This window comes from Paramisgurnus dabryanus, chromosome 6, assembly GCF_030506205.2.
Source record: "Paramisgurnus dabryanus chromosome 6, PD_genome_1.1, whole genome shotgun sequence".
Lineage (NCBI taxonomy): Eukaryota > Metazoa > Chordata > Actinopteri > Cypriniformes > Cobitidae > Paramisgurnus > Paramisgurnus dabryanus.
In genome coordinates, this window is record NC_133342.1 from 8,293,979 (window position 1) to 8,311,400 (window position 17,422).

At 36.7% G+C, this 17,422-nt stretch overlaps 1 protein-coding gene and 1 long non-coding RNA gene across 2 annotated transcripts in view; one reads left to right on the plus strand and one right to left on the minus strand.

The window, feature by feature from the left end:
• plpp2a (phospholipid phosphatase 2a) overlaps positions 1-10,074 on the minus strand; it is a 46,138-nt gene extending 36,064 nt beyond the window's left edge. Inside the window, exon 1 of the mRNA XM_065262357.2 lies at positions 9,690-10,074. Coding sequence (XP_065118429.1) covers positions 9,690-9,753 — 64 coding nt within the window. The 5' untranslated portion in view covers positions 9,754-10,074. The remainder of the gene's footprint in view (positions 1-9,689) is intronic.
• Positions 10,075-10,469: 395 nt separating this feature from the next.
• Positions 10,470-14,076, plus strand: LOC135744220 (uncharacterized). The gene is made up of 3 exons (XR_010530686.2): positions 10,470-11,629; positions 11,888-12,033; positions 12,748-14,076. It is a non-coding gene; the product is annotated as an uncharacterized lncRNA (long non-coding RNA).
• Positions 14,077-17,422: the final 3,346 nt, after the last annotated feature.

Below are 17,422 nucleotides of genomic sequence, written 5' to 3' on the forward strand. Positions count from 1 at the left end.
CACTAGATGCCGCTAAAATGTACACACTGCACCTTAAAATAAAACTGCTAAAAGCAAAATATGCAAACGGTTTTGAGACCAAGTTCATGGCCAAGCAAAACTCAAACACTCATAATGTTCCATTAAATCAGCAGTCTGTTTTTCTCAAAGCACTTACGGCTTTGTTGAGTAAGATGGAAATTGTATAATTTTGCTGTGCCTTACACCACACATTTCATTGCTTGTGTCAACAAACTCACACAAACATCATTTGGTGAACAAGTCAATGAACCTTAGCCTGTTTGATGTGGGAAATCGAGGGAGAAAAAAGACTGATGCATGTCTTAAAAGACAAGGAAGGAACCAGGCATATGATAAGAATTAAAGACTTAAACAAATGAGAATTTCGGCTAAATAACTTGGACATAACCGATGTTATCCATCCAAACTTAATTCGAGAGCAGAAAATATTTCACAAGGGATCAAATCAATCTTAAATGTTAACACCCTGATAACTTAACAATATAAAGACATCAAATAAGCTCATGACAGCTTGTACCAGGAGATATCGACCTCGACCGGGGTTATTCTGCTATTAACAGTTTTGTTGGTGTGGCACTATGATTGCTTCCTTTTCACAGAAATGTTAAAGGGTCAGTCAACTGAAATAGCTCTTACAAGAACTGTGACCTCTGCTGTCAGCTAAACCTCAAAAAGTTGTTTTAATTTTATTACACATTTTACTTTCATAAGCAAAAAGCAAACAATCCATAGGCCAAAGCCGAATTCCCCACCCTGTTGTAAATAATGACGAATGTACAAACATCTTTGTTGATGAATAGAAACTTTGGTTGCAATTTATTTTAGGGTGCACTCACGATATCCAAACCATGTCCCAGCGTGATTGTCCCCCCTCCCTGCTCTCCGAGATGCAGGCACTCACACTATACATTTATCGATCTTAGCCTGGGCCACATTCGTCATTAGGATGTGATTGGTTTGAACAAAACAGGAAGTAAATCGCTCTCTTAACACTGGAGCTCATCGTAATGTTGAGTCTGTGTTTTTTATTCAGAGTCTTTTGGTGGGCGATGACAAATAGCCCTCTCACGTGACATCATATTGCTAGTTGGTGTGTTGCGTGTGCATCTCGGACATTCACGTAAACCTGCTGCGCGCATCTGAAGATTTGTACAAACGCAGATCACGGCGAGTGGTTGCACAATTGACACTTCTCCTTTTGAAACGCACTCTGGCGCGATTTGCGATCACATCGCCCGTTCCACGCCTGAGCCCAAGTAAACTATGCCCCAGCCCACCTCTGCAAGCTGGCCAGGGCGCGGTACAGAGCGATCACACTAGTCAAACGAATCAAATCAGGGCAGGGTTTCCCGCAGCACATTTCAGTTGGGACGGCCCGCCTAAGCGGGGAAACCCTACCGCCTTAACTAGGTCGTCGAAAAAAATATTTGCTGCACAAAAGGCCATCAAGTGCATCTCGGAGAACCATGTGAGCGGGCATGTGCTCCGCACGGCCGAAATGAGAAAGACATGGTCCGGACCGTCACTGTCTGGAGGATAACTAGCCAGTTGATAAAACATCTCGGAGAATAGCGCAGACGCGCTTTACACCGGGAGCGTGCACGCGCACCACACGACCGAAACGAGATGAGACGTGCTCGGCATGTCTGGAGGATAGCCAGTTGATAAAACACGTGTCCGTGAGAACTGTAAGTGGACTTATGTTTTGGGATTATTTAAGCCTGTTATTGTATAGTTATTGCAAATTTAAAGTAAGTTAGCTGGTGGTTTTGTTGTTTGAGCAACCTGCTAGCTAGGTTTCACGTTTCTGTTGATTAGATATAATTGTTGAGCGCTCTTACTCACTTTATTTATGTGCATTATTTACATGATACAGTAGTTACACTCCTTTAAGATAATGTAATAAATAGTGAGAAATAATTAGTTTTTACCATTTTTGCGCCATCTATCATCGTTCACCAGACGTTCTACAACATCTGCTTTAGTTTGTGTATATTAACCCTTTAGTTTCACTTCATCACGCAGCTATTCCTATTAGAGGTATCTGTTAAAAACATTGAATTCATTAATAATCTAGTATGTGTTCATTTTCTGTCATAGTTTCTTCAAAATTTTTATGTGAGTTTTATTTGAGTGTTTTAAATAAAAATGTTTACATTTTTATCATGACGCGTACACCCCGCCCCTTTGAGTGCCACGCCCCCTTTATTTGTGTTTTCTGAGAAACCTGAAAAAATGACTTAGGCGATTAGTTTAGACAGGGTGGCGATATGTGTTAATGGTGTATAATAATTATGGATATATAAATATGCACATATGCATGTATAATTTTAAGAAAAAAATATATATTTATATATTAAGTATTTTTATACCACGGGTCTGTTGAATGCTGTATTCTGATTGGCTGAGAAATGTTCCATGGGTATGCATTAATTTCTGATAACCGCACACCTAACTTTTCAAATGTCTTAAAATAGGCACCAGAGCAATGTTTGTGGTAACTGTGGTATAAGAGGAATAACTGACTAAAGTCCTTTGAAATATTTGAAAATAATGCACACCCGTGGTTTGCATTGCACCTTGGGTATGCATTATTTTCTTATAATTCAATGGCCTGTCGTCAATTATTCCTTAAATATATAATATAAATTATGCATAAATATACAAATGTATATACACATGTAAACATTTCTTAAATATATACATGCATGTGTGTGTGTGTGTGTGTGTGTGTGTGTGTGTGTGTGTGTGTGTGTGTGTGTGTGTGTACCTGGTAATTATCACGTTGTGGGGACCAATTGTCCTCACAAAGATAGGAATACCAGTGTTTTTGTGACCTTGTGGGGACATTTTGATGTCCCCATGAGGAAACAAGCTTATAAATCAAACAAGATGATGTTTATTGAAAATCTAAGGTACAAGAAAGGTTTTTGTGATGGTTGGGGTTAGGGAATGGGGTAGGTAAGGGGAATAGAATATACAGTTTGTATGGTATAAAACGCATTACGTCTATGGAATGTCCCCACAAAACATGGAAACCAGAATGTGTGTGTGTGTGTGTGTGTGTACTTATATATACATTTCATTGTATTATTATACACAGTTCACACACAAACTTTTATCCTGTTATAGATTACTTGCGATTTATTGTTATGCATCCCTAACTGAAATTTTAACTTTTTGGCTTAAATTGATGTTTTAATTTTGAAGATTCAGTCAACATGATTTTTTGAAATTCAGGCAGGAGATTTTCAGTTCCTTTGCATGGGACTAAATAATGAGAGCAAATGTAGAAATGAAGTACTATTTTATGCATTTTATGTATCAAGATAAAAACGTATAAGACACATTAATGTTTAGTGTTCTGTTGTGTTGAAATTTTAACGTTTGTGTTTTGTTGTTGTTTTGTAGGAGGTGTTGAAGAAGGGTGACAGAGACTGACTGAAGATATTTTGAATGTTGTTTGATCTTAAGGCATTATATTGATTAATAACACAGTCAGCTTTTGATTCTGGCCTTCATATCACTGTGCATTGTTGAAAAAAGTTGGAAATACAAACTTTTTATTTAAAAATCGTTTTACATGATACATGAAGTATATGTTTTCAGGTAAAGTAAACGTGATTCAGGCATCTGAAGCTTGTAGCCTGTAGAAAAAACTTCTCATAGGTACCTCAAGGTCCATGATTTGAGGAAATCCTGCATATTATTATTGTCAAGGTTGGTGCTTCCACAGATCAAAGGGAAATTTGAAGTAGCTTAAGTGAATCCTTTAGTTGGTCAAAATTAGAAAACAAAGAAGAAATACTGAGACTATATCCTGAAGTAATATGAGCCTCTTATAAGCATGAATTCCTTTGAAAGTGCTGATGCATCATGGGAAAGAGGAAATAAGTTCATCGTACAGTATCCTGTACACATCAAAATATATAAAGTATAAATCAGACAAGTCTTATATCATAAGACCTCATCAAAGGACCAGAAGAGGAAATTTATCAAGAGCGGCTGTTCTTCACTGGGACGGTATATTTTATCAAAAGGTCACAATATGTACCATTTTGGTACAAGTACGAATCCTGATACCAATATGCACCTTTTAGGTACAAAGTGTAGGAAAGATAAAATAGTGGGGGAACATTCCCCAGAACTAAAAATAAATGTTAAAAAAACCTAATCCATAACAAATACCGAAAGTTTCACCTGTATTTTTAACTCATTCCCTGCCAGCCATTTTTTTTTTAAGTTGCCTGCCAGCATTTTTTGTGATTTTCACAAAATGCTTTCCAGGAAAATTTCCTTCTAAAAACATATAAATATAAAAAATGAAAAAAACAGACCCTCTGCTTTCAAACAAGCAATAAACAAACAAACAAAACGGGAAAAAACATTTCATTCCAACTATATTTTTTTCTCTTCTTACAAACCCTTAAATATGGGTATTTTTCTTTAAAGACAGATTTTTTTTTTTAGCAAAAAGCTGAATTTTATTTTGCTAGAGATCAGATTAAGAATAATTATCAAAACATACACAAAGTTTAAAATTAGTAAATAACATTTTGGCTTCAGTTTTTTTTTTTTAGTACAATTTAGTAGATAATCGCGGTATTGCAGATTAACAAAAATGAATCAAGAACACATTTTTATGCAAATGTTTTCTCTTAATTGACGAGATAACTCATCAATGGCAGGGAAAGAGTTAATTTTAAGAAACTGTAGGCCAGGTGAGAAATGTTCATTCAGTCGTTTTTGAAAGTAACAGAGCATCTCTCTGCACCCCATAATTAAATATATTGTTTATAAGCATACGAATGTGCCTAAGCAAAGCAATGGTATATTATGGGTTAATTTTTTGCTGAGAAATTTAACTGTGTATTTAAGCATTGATGTACTACAGAACAGTGAAACACTGAAGTCATAATGTCACCCTGAACATCTACCCCCTCAGCGAGTCCGAATAAACCAGACGTGTTCGCAAATATTTGCCTTTGTCTGGTCAGACATGTAAATGGAAGATTCTCTCTGAAGCTAACAGCAGTGAGAAAAAAGCAGAGCACAGGAACGTCAACCGAAGGACTCCTGAAACTGAACTTGAACAGACCTGCATGTGGATCAAGTCTTGACATGCAGCACTGAGACATTTACAGATCAAAAAACTGCTGAAAGAATGTGCAGACAAATGCGGGGAGGGGAAACATTATCTTAAGCCCCCTGAGAACAGGAAAGACAAATAACTTTGCAGCTGAATGAAACAGGTGGGCTCTACCTGCAAGCCACGCCCACTATACCACAACGTCTGATTGCATGCAGCCAATCAATGCTGCTTGTTTATATCATTTAAAGTAGTGCCATTTCCAATGTTTCAAAGGTCCCAATGTAAGCATAAAGATTTATGTTTACATGGATCCACAAAGATGACTAAATACGCTGTGCCAGGCCAGTGGATGGCGATGTTACCTTGTAAAGAAACACTGCATGCCTGCACACATATACATTCTTCTACAGAGCGATAATACAAACAATCAAAATGGCAAACCATACAAAAAGCAGCAATTTTGGTACACTTTGTTGGAGGAGTGTTAATAAACTGAGTATCTTGAGCACCAAACACAGTCCTGTAGACCGCCATTTGTCGTTCTGGTCATACTCGTGCATGCCTATACTGAAGTAACACATGCACATGAGGTCATCGTTATCAGAGATTCACCGTTATCTAGGTTACAGTAGGGCTGCGTATCGGCAAGAATTTAGCAAAACGATATGTTTCACGATACAACATACTTGCGATGTCGTAAAAGCGAGGGAAAATACTGGGATATTTCCTGATAAGAATGTATCTAGTGGTCGGGATGTAAACTCCATCAACTTTGGAATCCATTCAGCTGATCTCCGGGTCTGTCGCTAGCACTTTTAGCATAGCTTAGCATTATCCATTGAATCTGATTAGACCATTAGCATCACTCTCAAAATTCTCATTTTGGTGTAATAATTAAGGACTTTGCTGCCGTAACATGGCTGCAGGAGGTGCAATGATATTACGTAGTGCCTGAAAATAGTCCCCTGCCACTGAAAGATACTTAGGGGACTATTTTCGGCTGTAGGCATGTTGCAGCAGCAAAGTCCTTGATTATTACGTCGGAATGAGAGTATAGTTCCTAGCCACATCTGCCTAGAAAATCACAATTTTTAATTTTCCGTCGGTCTTAGTACACGATGTAACTACAGAAGAGTCAAGTTTTAAACAGGAAAATTCTTTAAACTCTTTGGTTATTTTTGAGCGCGATGCTAATGGTCTAATCAGATTCAATGGATTATGCTAAGCTATGCTAAAAGTGGTACCGCCAGACCCGGAGATCAGCTGAATGGATTCCAAAACGGTAAAAATCAAATGTTTAACTCTTGGGGAGCTGGACATTGAGCAAACTTTCAAAAAAAGTGAAATGTCCCTTTAATTAAATGTATAAAGGTGACGAAGAATGTAAAACCGTATTTACCTAGGCATAGACAGATAATAAGAGTTCTGTACATGGTAATGACATATCGTGAGCCTCAAAAGCGATTCTTTTCTCCTTCTTATGTTAACCTTTGGCATACAAAAGAAAGCTGGAAAACAGTCCACATTAATTACACATTAAATTAAGTACAATGCTAAAAACAAAGTTGTGACTGCTGAGTTAGCGTGGTATGCTAGTAAATGCCATATGCTAACGTTTAGGCTGAAGTGCTACTATTGACGATACAGTTAAATTTACAGGTATGCAGCATTGACCTTTAACTCTGTACCTGTACTGTGTAAAAAGTTTGAGTAACCAGACCTGTTGTGTGTCAGCACTGGTAAATGAACACAGTTATATACCCAACACAAAGCAAGTAATGATTTATGTTTAAACATGATTATTCTGTTAATCCAATCATCTGAACAGGTCTATGTTTTGAAGTCATTATAACAACACCAAAGTGCAACTAAAGTGTATATGAGCAGAGCTACACAAAATGTTTTGCATAGATGACATTGTTCACTTGAACTATAACCCCAATCATGCAGACCTCCCTAAAGGCCACCCTGATTACTATAATGACTTGTGTATACTTCAACAGAACTCCTGTTAGCCTGTGATGCAGCTTAGTGCAGGTAACACTTTCACTCTTCAGTTTACCAGCCAGGGGTAACATTACAGGTATAGTGGGCGACTACTAAAATTGATAATATATGTAATCACATTGTTACCACTCATACTACTGCTACCTCCTCCTTAAATTTCTGCATTTTCTGGCATCTCCCTCTTTTAACTTTGCCATTTATTATTCCCAGTCACTATGTAATAGGGTATCAAAAGTGAAAGCCTTAACTTCCGATACCATCTTGTCTTTTTAAATCATGTTTTGATTCCCTCTCTCTTGTTTTTTTGAAAATTATCATTAACAACACTGGGCACCGGTGTTGTGCTGTTGAGCTGTCACCCCGTTCCAAAAACTAACATGAACTTTAATAATCAAATAATTTTCGCCCCATCTCTAATCTTCCATTTCTCGCCAAACAGTTAAAACAAACAGTGGCTTCTCATCTTTCCTCTAATGATCTGTTTGAGCCACTTTAGTCTGGATTCTGTATACTCCACAGCACTAAAACAGAATTAGTTAAGGTCACTATGACTTGTTAATGGCTTCCAATTCTGTCCGTCTAGCTACTGATTCTTCCCAATCTTAATGGCGCTTTTGACACTATACATCACTACATTTTAAGTTGTACCTCTCTGATCGTAAGCAGTTTGTTGTGATGGGTGACTGCAAGTTTGAGGTCGGTGTGGTGCACTCTGGTGTTCCCCAGGGATCAGTTTTGGGCCCTTTTCTTTTTAGTATTTACATTTTCATTTGGCCAACTTTGAAGAACATTTGGTCTTAACTTTCACTTTTATGCTGATGACACCCAGATCTATATACATTCAAAACCAGATATGCCTGCCTGTGTCTTTTCTTTCTCAATGTTTTACTGAGAGATTAAGAAATGGATGTCTGAAATTTTTCTCAGTCTAAACAGTGACAAGACTGAAGTGATGCTTATGGCTCTGCTTTACAATTCCAAACTAAACTAAAAATCTGGGGGTGATATTTGACGGCAATTTAACATTTAATCATCATGTTCGTAACACAGTCAAAGCATAATTTTTTCATCTCAGAAGCATTGGAAAATTACGTCCTATTTTAACTTTCTCTGTGGCTGAAAAGTTAATCAAAACTTTTTTTTCACGTATTGATTATTGTAATGCTTTGCTTGCTTGAGTTTCTAAAGTAAATAACAGTTGGTACAAATTTCAGCTGCTAAAATTTTGACTAGGACCAGTGCAAGGGAGCACATCACACCTATACTGGAAAAATTGCTTCCTGTTAGTTTTTGTATTGATTTAAAAATTCTCATGCTCACTTAGAAGGCCTTGAATAATTTGGCTCCTCAATGTTTTTGTGAACTGTTAACCACCTACATTCCTATCGGTGCTCTACGCTCTTTTGAAGCTGGTCTTTAATTGTCCAAACAACACGGCTAGAAACTATGGAAGATTTTTCAAAGAAAGAAATTGAGGAATTCCCTGCCCTCAGAAATTAGGAATCCCTTTTAGGGTAGCTTTTATTTGATTCATGTGATTACTTTGTTTGTTATTTATTAGTTATTATTGTATTGTTTGTTAGTATTTACTGCCGGCAATGTTATGTGACGTGCTTTAAGATGCTACTTTTAAAGGCACTATACAAAATAAATGTTTTTTTCCCACAGTATTTTTGTCATCCTTAATTATTAAATATGTATTTATTGACTAAAGCAAGCACGGTTGAATATGTTACAATAGCTATGATGCTATAAATATGTAAGTTATTAACTAACAATTATAGGCAATAAAAAAGCAGTGGTTTGCAAATGGAGAGCTTACAAAACAGCTGAAAATGAAAGACTCCTGGGCACAATCATGAGCACATGGGACGAGGAAATGCATTATTATCACTTAGATGGTGAAGTATGTAATATGTAAATCTTTGCAAACAATGTTAAGAATGAATGTTAAGAATGTTAACACTTAAAATATAAAGGGTTGACATATCCTTCCCAAATATAATGATTGTTACACCCTAACATAACCTTAACAAATTATTGTTTCACAATAATTATAATAGGTAATAGACTGATTTACTTGAAATCAGGCCTTTGGTGTGCAAAAAGTAAAGTAATGGCTTGCTTTCAACCCATGACTGAGTCATTTTCTGTTAATTTGAAACCAATCGGTCAGGCTTTATATTTTAATTAACCATGAGCTGAAACAACACAACATTTGTGCAATGTTTAGAAAAGTAGTTCACTAGCTATATAAATGGCAACTTCTTACCTCCTACACTGACCTTACCATGGTACTGCATCATGGTATTTTTAGTGGCATGAAACACACAATTATTACTTAGATGATACATTTTGTCAGAATGTTATATCAGATATAAGAATGTAACCCTTAAGGCATATGCCGCATAATATCAAACAATTTAAACAAATATGGGTTACGCATTAAAAAAATGCAGATTATGTATGTTGTATGCGTTCGTATCCTACAGGAAAAAGGTGACAGGTGAACTTTATTGAACTCTTTTTAACAATCAACATCCATAAGTAAAAAAGAGATTAAACTCACCCACAAACACACATATAACATCCATCAGCACCATAAATAACTTATTCTTCTTCAGTTCCGACATGGCTGTGCTGTTTTTCTTTTCACGATTCTGATTTAAAGTCGCAGTGGCTCGTATAAAATCTGGGCTCGCGAGGTAACCCGATCTGCTCGTTCTTCCGGAAGTTCTCTGTTACCTGTGCTAAAGGTGCGCGTTTACGCGCTGGTTATTACGCGCGCTGACAAGCGAACATTTCGCGCCACGGACCCCTGACTAAATAAACTTCCCGCGAGTAAACCAGTTGCGTGAACAATGAAGAGAAGAGTACCCCGTCAAGCACAAACAGCAGAACTGAATTTACTCGCGCACGCCGAGATGTACTCCCCACATGTGACGTCACCTCTTTCTCTCCAAGCAAATACACACTCACTGCTCTCTCTCTCTCTCTCTCTCTCTTTCCACACACACACATTTACTCCCTCTCACTTTTTTTTACACACACTGTCTCTCTCTCTCTCTTTCGGTCCACAAACACACACATTCACTTGCTGGTCCCACATGCACGCACGCACAAACCTGTAATTTTTTCCTTCATACATATTCCAACTTTCTTTACACACAACCACTCTATCAATTTAAACTTAAAGTACTTTATTGGCATGATAGTGTGTACTTATTGCCAAAGCATATACATAAAATAAGAAACATAACACTTACTGTGAATTTATTATGTTACTGGCAACAGCTTAAAGTTAAATGAACTTTAAACATGAAGTCTTTAACTTTAGAGAATAAACTACACTGAAAAAAATGGACTTGGTGGGTCTTTGAATTTAAATAAAATAAACATGTATATGCAACACAAAATATTTATATTCCTTGTGTAAACATAATTTAATTGATTAGGATGAAAATGTTTTGTTTGAATGTAAAATGAACACATTATTCTCACATTGATTAAAATTGATTGAATTGAATACTTAAAGCAATAAAATTGAGTTTGCACACAAAATGTCACCTCCTGAGCAGAAGGTGGCAGTAACGCTCAATAAAAAGGACGTCAATCGCCATAAAAGAAGAATAAACATCGTTTGTTTTGAGCGCCAAAATGAAGACTCAGCAGCAGTCAGTCAGAAGAACTCTCTCAGACGGACACCACGTTATTAAAGTAAGTTCTATTATTTATTTATGTTCACTTTATACGTGATACATCTTCACTAGATAGACAGTTTTTTTTACAATATGTAGCCATTGCAATGACTTGTAGTAAAAATGAGTTTGGAGGATGTTGGTGGAGTAAGTGAACGTTACAGTCAGTCAGTCAGTAAGTGTAAGGCTCATAAAGAAAAACAGCGTTTTAAAAATGTCAGCTGTATAACGTTATTTCACGTTTGGTAGTTTTATCCGAGTTGAAAACTGACAGATTTGAGTTGACTTTTGAGGCACTTTTTACTCAGTTGTTCTATGGAAACGGTTCAGGACAAATAAAACGCTAACGGTTAACCAAACGTTATTCTGTCCAGAGTAACGTTATCCATGTAAGTAATTTACCAGATGATATCAATTGACTACATTAATAATGACATTGCGTATGAAACAAACTGTCTGCTTAATCAGATGAACAGACCCGCGTCAGTTATTCGTGACTTCACTACGCCACGAGCAACACTTGATTCTATTAGAAAAAGCTTTTTTAAATGTCTCGCGTGACTTCTGGTATATTAACTGAAAAAAAAATGCTTTATAGTGCCACACCTTAAAGCTGACGTTTTCAGAAGAGAACCTTGTTGTTTTAAGGTCTCATTTTGTCAAAATTTTGTATGACTGATATAACGTTAATACTTATTTCATTATTGCTCTGTGTATGTGTGACCTTCATCATTTGAGTTTATGTGTTGATTTCACCTCTGAATTTTTCCTCTTATAGGTCCATCATCCTTGCACACACTCAAAAGCATTGGTAAGTAATTCATATCACTGTTTTACTGCTGTTAGGAGCTAAATATTTTGATGTATTGTATGAGTGTGTTTTTATTTATTTTTTATTTTATTACTGTGAAGCACTTTGGTCAACTAATCGTTGTTTTTAAATGTGCTATATAAATAAAAATTGATTGATTGATTGATTGATTAAATCTTATTTTTGTAACTAATATACAATTATTATTCTTTGACTCGCAGTACTCAAATATACAATGGTTGGTTAATTTGTTTTCAGATAAATGCTGAATTTAAAAGAATCACTACTGTCTTATGTTCCTGTGTCACCTGGACCTCCAATCCAAAAACCTGACGAAACTCTTCTATCAGAAAGGAGGACAGCTAGCAAAAAGACTTGGAACAATCAATGATCAAATGACAGAAGTAAGTAATATAGATTCATAGACATAAAAATGTGTAAACCTTGTTGGAAGTACAGAAAATGTAGTATGTTTTAGTTACATCTTTTGGCACAAGGGTCATTAAAACACCTGGGAAGATTTAAAGGGGTAGTTCACCCAAAAATAAAAATTCTCATCACTTATTCCCTATCATGTTGTTACAAACCTTTATAAATGTCTTTGTTCTGATGAACACTAAGGAAGATATTTTGAGGAATGTTTGTACCCAAACCAATCATAAGCCCCATTCACTTCCATAGTGAGGAAAAATACTATTGAAGTGAATGGGGCTCATGAACAGTTTGGTTGCAAACATTCCTCAAAATAAATGTCTTCCTTCGTGTTCATCAGAACAAAGACATTTATACAGGTCTGTAACAACATGAGTGAGAAAATGAGATAATTCACTTTTGCTGTGATTGTCAGGTGTGGTAGCACACACTCGAAATGTGGCCTCTTTATTTAACTCATCTCAGTGTAGTGAACACACACACACACACCTGGAGCAGTGGACAGTGCAGCTGCCTTGCTTTGTAACCCATATATTTGTAACCAATTGTAACATGCTGTGGCAATGCACATGGGTCTGTATACTTACATTTATATTTGTTTGCATTGTACTAATTTCAAATGACACTTTTATTGTAACAGTAACTTTTTTTCTGTTTCTTTAACTACATTTGTCTGTTTTGTACAGGGCATGGATGAAGTCAGCATCAGTGTGGTCATTTGAAGACACCACTGTTGGGATTTGTGCTCTCAAACAACATCCTTCTTGTGATGAAGAAGAGGATCTTTGTATAGTCATGGAAGGCATGAAGGTGTTGCAACATCGTGCCATGTTGTTTGAGCTGATGTATGCCTTAAACCTGAGCTATCCTGATCTCCGCTTTATTTTTGAGGAAATCCAAAAGATTTTAATGGAACTGCATTGAGCGTAACTTTAACGAACAGTTTCTTTCAGTGAAAGGATCAGAAAGACTGTGCTGCTCATTTTTGTTATCTGTTTTAAGTGTTTTCTCTTATTTAAACATTAACAGTTTGCTGCTCAGAGTTGATTTTGGAAATGGTTGTTGTATTTTGTTTTTGTTGAATCTTTGATTAACAGTTTATACAACTGTTGTAGCTCTGACTTTCTGAAGGATTGATATTTTCCAGTTTGTAAATCAATTTTAAAAATAATAGTACTTACTGTTTTGCATGTCTCTTTGGAATGCAGTGTTTGTGTTTTAGCACTTCTAAATCTACTGTGATAGTAACTATTTTAAACATTTGGGTCAGTTTCACAGATGGGGCTTTTCCTAGTCCCAGACTTTTGCAATGCCTTAATTTGAAAACATATTGCACTGACATATCGTGACATATATGAGTGCCATTGTTTTGTCTCAAGATGTACTCCAGTGTTGTTTTTGTAAGGTAGGTTTGTTTGTAAACTTTTTTTGTAAAAAATATCCTAATATAACTAGGGCCTAGTCATGGATTAATCTACAACCTGTCTGGGAAATTGCCCCTTTGTATGAACTGCATGTGCTGATTGTTGTAATAGTTATTGACTGTTAATGAATTAATGTGTAATGATGTCATTGAATTGATGATCTGAAAGCAGTGGTTTGCCTCAATATCACTAAACATTTGTTCAAAACTCTTTGCTTTTTATGCCAATGCAAATGTATTTTGTATTTAAAAAAGAAATAAATAACATTTGGATAATTATGGGTGATTATTCTGGTGCCAGAGACATAATGAAATTGTTTTAGAGTTAAATAATCCCATAATATAAGCATTAAAAAAGCATGTTGGAATTACAGATGAAAATCTAGTCCCCTTACATAATAAAATTACTTAAACATTACAAAATAAATGTGTTATAGGAAAGAGAAATAGCACTTTGAGTCAACATATTTATATTAGACTACCTAAAACAATTAAAATGTTTTGGTCTGACACACAAAAATTAAATGAGGAAAATTATGTTGGTTTTACACAATCGGATTATGTGGGACCGATGTACACATTAAAATTACGTAAATTGAAAGGATTTTTTTTTTCAGTGTATAACATAACAGCTTCATGCAAAGCATTCTGGGAACCAAAATTCTGAAGGAAAAAGGTTGATGAGGACTAATCCTATCCTATTGTAAAAGAGCATTATTTACCAAATGTATATGACCTTTAATGATGTACCCAGAGGATCATGCATGTAATGTTCACTCTTTTATCTTTTTTTTATTCTGAAAGAGGAATCTCAGAATAAAGTGTTGTTTTTTGACATATTAGAGAAGGAATGTACAAATATTTGGACCTCACAAATAGCCATCTTAAACACACAAATATTGTTGGCTGCCTCCCACCATGTGGACAAAACCTGACCTGACCTGATTGTTAAACCATTCTGCCAAGTTGTGCTTTTGTTCCTGAAAACATTCAGAGAAAATCTTATCCTGACAAGGATAACAATGCATGTGTACGGACACAAAGCCTGTGTATATCCTTTTACGAGCAAATTGTCCTAATGTAAACAAGTTACAAATGAATGTTTTACTTGGCTTTTTGTCTTGATTTCCAGCAAACATATCTAAAAATCTTAAATTGTGATGCATTCACTTCCTATGCAAATTTACCCAAACTATTGAGTAAATATCTGCCAGTGTAGTAATAAAACTTGATCTGAAATAAGTTTATTCTTACATCACTGTCATATTTTTTTCCTAAACTAAATAAAAGAAACAGAAAACAAGACTTAATCTAATAGATCATTTTCCTTCTCAATTTAAAAATGTGTAGATATTTATACTGGTAAACAAGACACCAATACTAAGACCAAATGCAAAATTCAAATACTAATTTTTGCTATTTACATTACAAATGGTCAGGTCATCTGCAAGTTTAGCATGTACAATTAATAGTTTATTTCTAAGTATATTAAAGATTTATCATTTCCTTTGACAAACAGATATACCGAGAGGTCAAAGTGCAAATGAAATCAACTTATAATCAAATGGCACACCTGAAAGGAGATCAATAAATACAACCAAAGTCCAAAGTATGTTCGATTTCCAAGAACGTAAATAACACCTAAACATATAACCTGTATGGCGTATTATGTGTGCCTTTATTTTCACAACTAATATATTCAATACTGTACTGAACATTCCAATTACAACCACTTAAACACATTTTACTAACACAATAGTCTGTACCACACGTGTCATTTATCAGATCTGGCATATGAGTTAAAAGCCTTGAGTGTATTATTTTACCTAATAATGCTGTCAAAATCAATATATGAATGACAATGATTGTGCACATTAGACTGTAAACGTCGTGTTATGTAGTAATAGTCAGCAGAGTTTTGGCAGGCCGGTGTGAATAACTGTCTCCTGCCCACATTTGTAGGCTACATTTCATCCACTGTAAATATTGCTGTACCAGCTCTGGCATACGTCCGATCTGTAGCCGGATGTGTATGTGACATGGACCCGACCCATCTCTGTCCAAACAAAGAGGGATTTTGACAGGAATTCCAATCGCAGGAAAAATGGACCAGCCCTGGTGAACTTTGGTCCAAAGTCATGACATTCCCACAACGTTACGTTCCTGATCCTCGCCTGTGTCCTTTCCTTTTCACACAACGCTTTATCTTTAGATACGGCACATAAAAATAAACTTTTCCCATTATTTTACGACAGCGTTCCTTGAGAACGTAAATAAAACAATGCATTCAGTACAGATGGGTGGGTTATGTCATAGCATTCACTTAGCAGTTTATCAGTTAGCAGTCAGTCTAAAAACATGACAGCTTTGCAATCATAAAAAAATGTCCCTGTAAGTACAAAATTGTGTGAAATGAACAATATTAATTGAAAAAAATCATGTTTCCCTACTACATGACACTGTTTAGATTTGCTAACATCAGGATGGCTGATATGCAATTAGTGGGCGGGGTTTTGGAGAAAGACGGCGTGTAGCTGAATGGATAGGTGGCGGTCTAAAGCCCGGGATACACTGCACGATTTTTGGCTGTCCCAGACGAAAGATTGCCATTGTGAAACAATTGTTGCGATTTCTGTGATCATGGCTCTTCTTCGGTGGTCTTATGTCGTACAGTGAGAAAGGTTCAAAGACGTCCGTTTTCCAGGTCTTGCGTCCAAAGATAGCCTACGATAGTTGTCTGACAGTGTCAGAAATTCGGCATGATCACCACAGAGTGTGTTTGCTGCTATGACCTGCGTACTGGTATTTGTATCACGAGCGCATGCTGGTGATGTTGCGCTAACGTGTGACGCAGCCGCCAAAGCTTCCGTGTCATCATCGTACAGTCTACATGCTTGTCGTACGCGAGTTTAAACGATCCATGTCGCACAGTGTGATAAGGTAATGATCTTACAGAAGGGCAAAAATCCTGCAGTGTATTCCAGGCTTAATTCACTGGTTGAGATCACATACGCCCTGTCCCAGATGGACTTGTGGACTTCCTTGAGCAGCGACTAGCAGTAGCAGAGTGACATAATCTCATTGATTTCAATGGAAGTTTGGCGACTTCCTGCGACATGAGTGACAGTTACCGTTGGTGTCTGGATGGGGCATGTCCAGACACAGGACAAAGTTGAGAAATGTTTAACTTTATTCAAATTATGAGCAACTTTCGGGAGCAACTTCCAATAAGAACGAAGCAGTCGAGTTCACGTCATCCGTCTCTTGTCAGTTACTGGATGGGACGTTACTCATTCGTTTATGACAACCAGATGTAAAAACGCCTCTTTTGAAAGAGACGAGTGACAAACAGCCACAAAGTCGCTTATAATGTTAATGTACCTTTAAAGTCCACACTTTGATGACATCATGTAGTGCAGACCTTGGGGACCCTTGAGTGTGCACCGGAGTCGTATTTTGGAGACCGGGGTCTCTGTAGAACAAAAAGAGGCGTTTCCCAATTTTGGGGCGTTTTCAAACTAAAAAAGGTGTTAAAAAATAATGATGTATGGCTTTTCAGGGCTTCCATACTTTTTGGATTGGATGGTTCAAAACACCTTATCCCAGTTTGAAAATGCCCCAAAATTGGGAAATGTCCCTTTTTGTTCCGCAGAGACCTATATTTCATATTTTGGAACAGACTTGAGCGTCACCCCGGAAATAGGAAGAGAAGTCGCCCATCAGTGTGAACTCCTCCCATCTGGACTTCTGGGTTGGTAAAGTGCGTGGAGCCTGCAGCAGTGTGGCCTTCGCTAAAGAATGCATCAAAGGTGCAAAGGGAGCACTGGTGAGCACACTTCAGAGCACTTCAGAGCGTAAAAATGACAGATGGGACACCCTACGGCAGGGGTAGGCAACATCGGTCCTGGAGTACTGATGTCCTACAGAGTTAAGCTCCA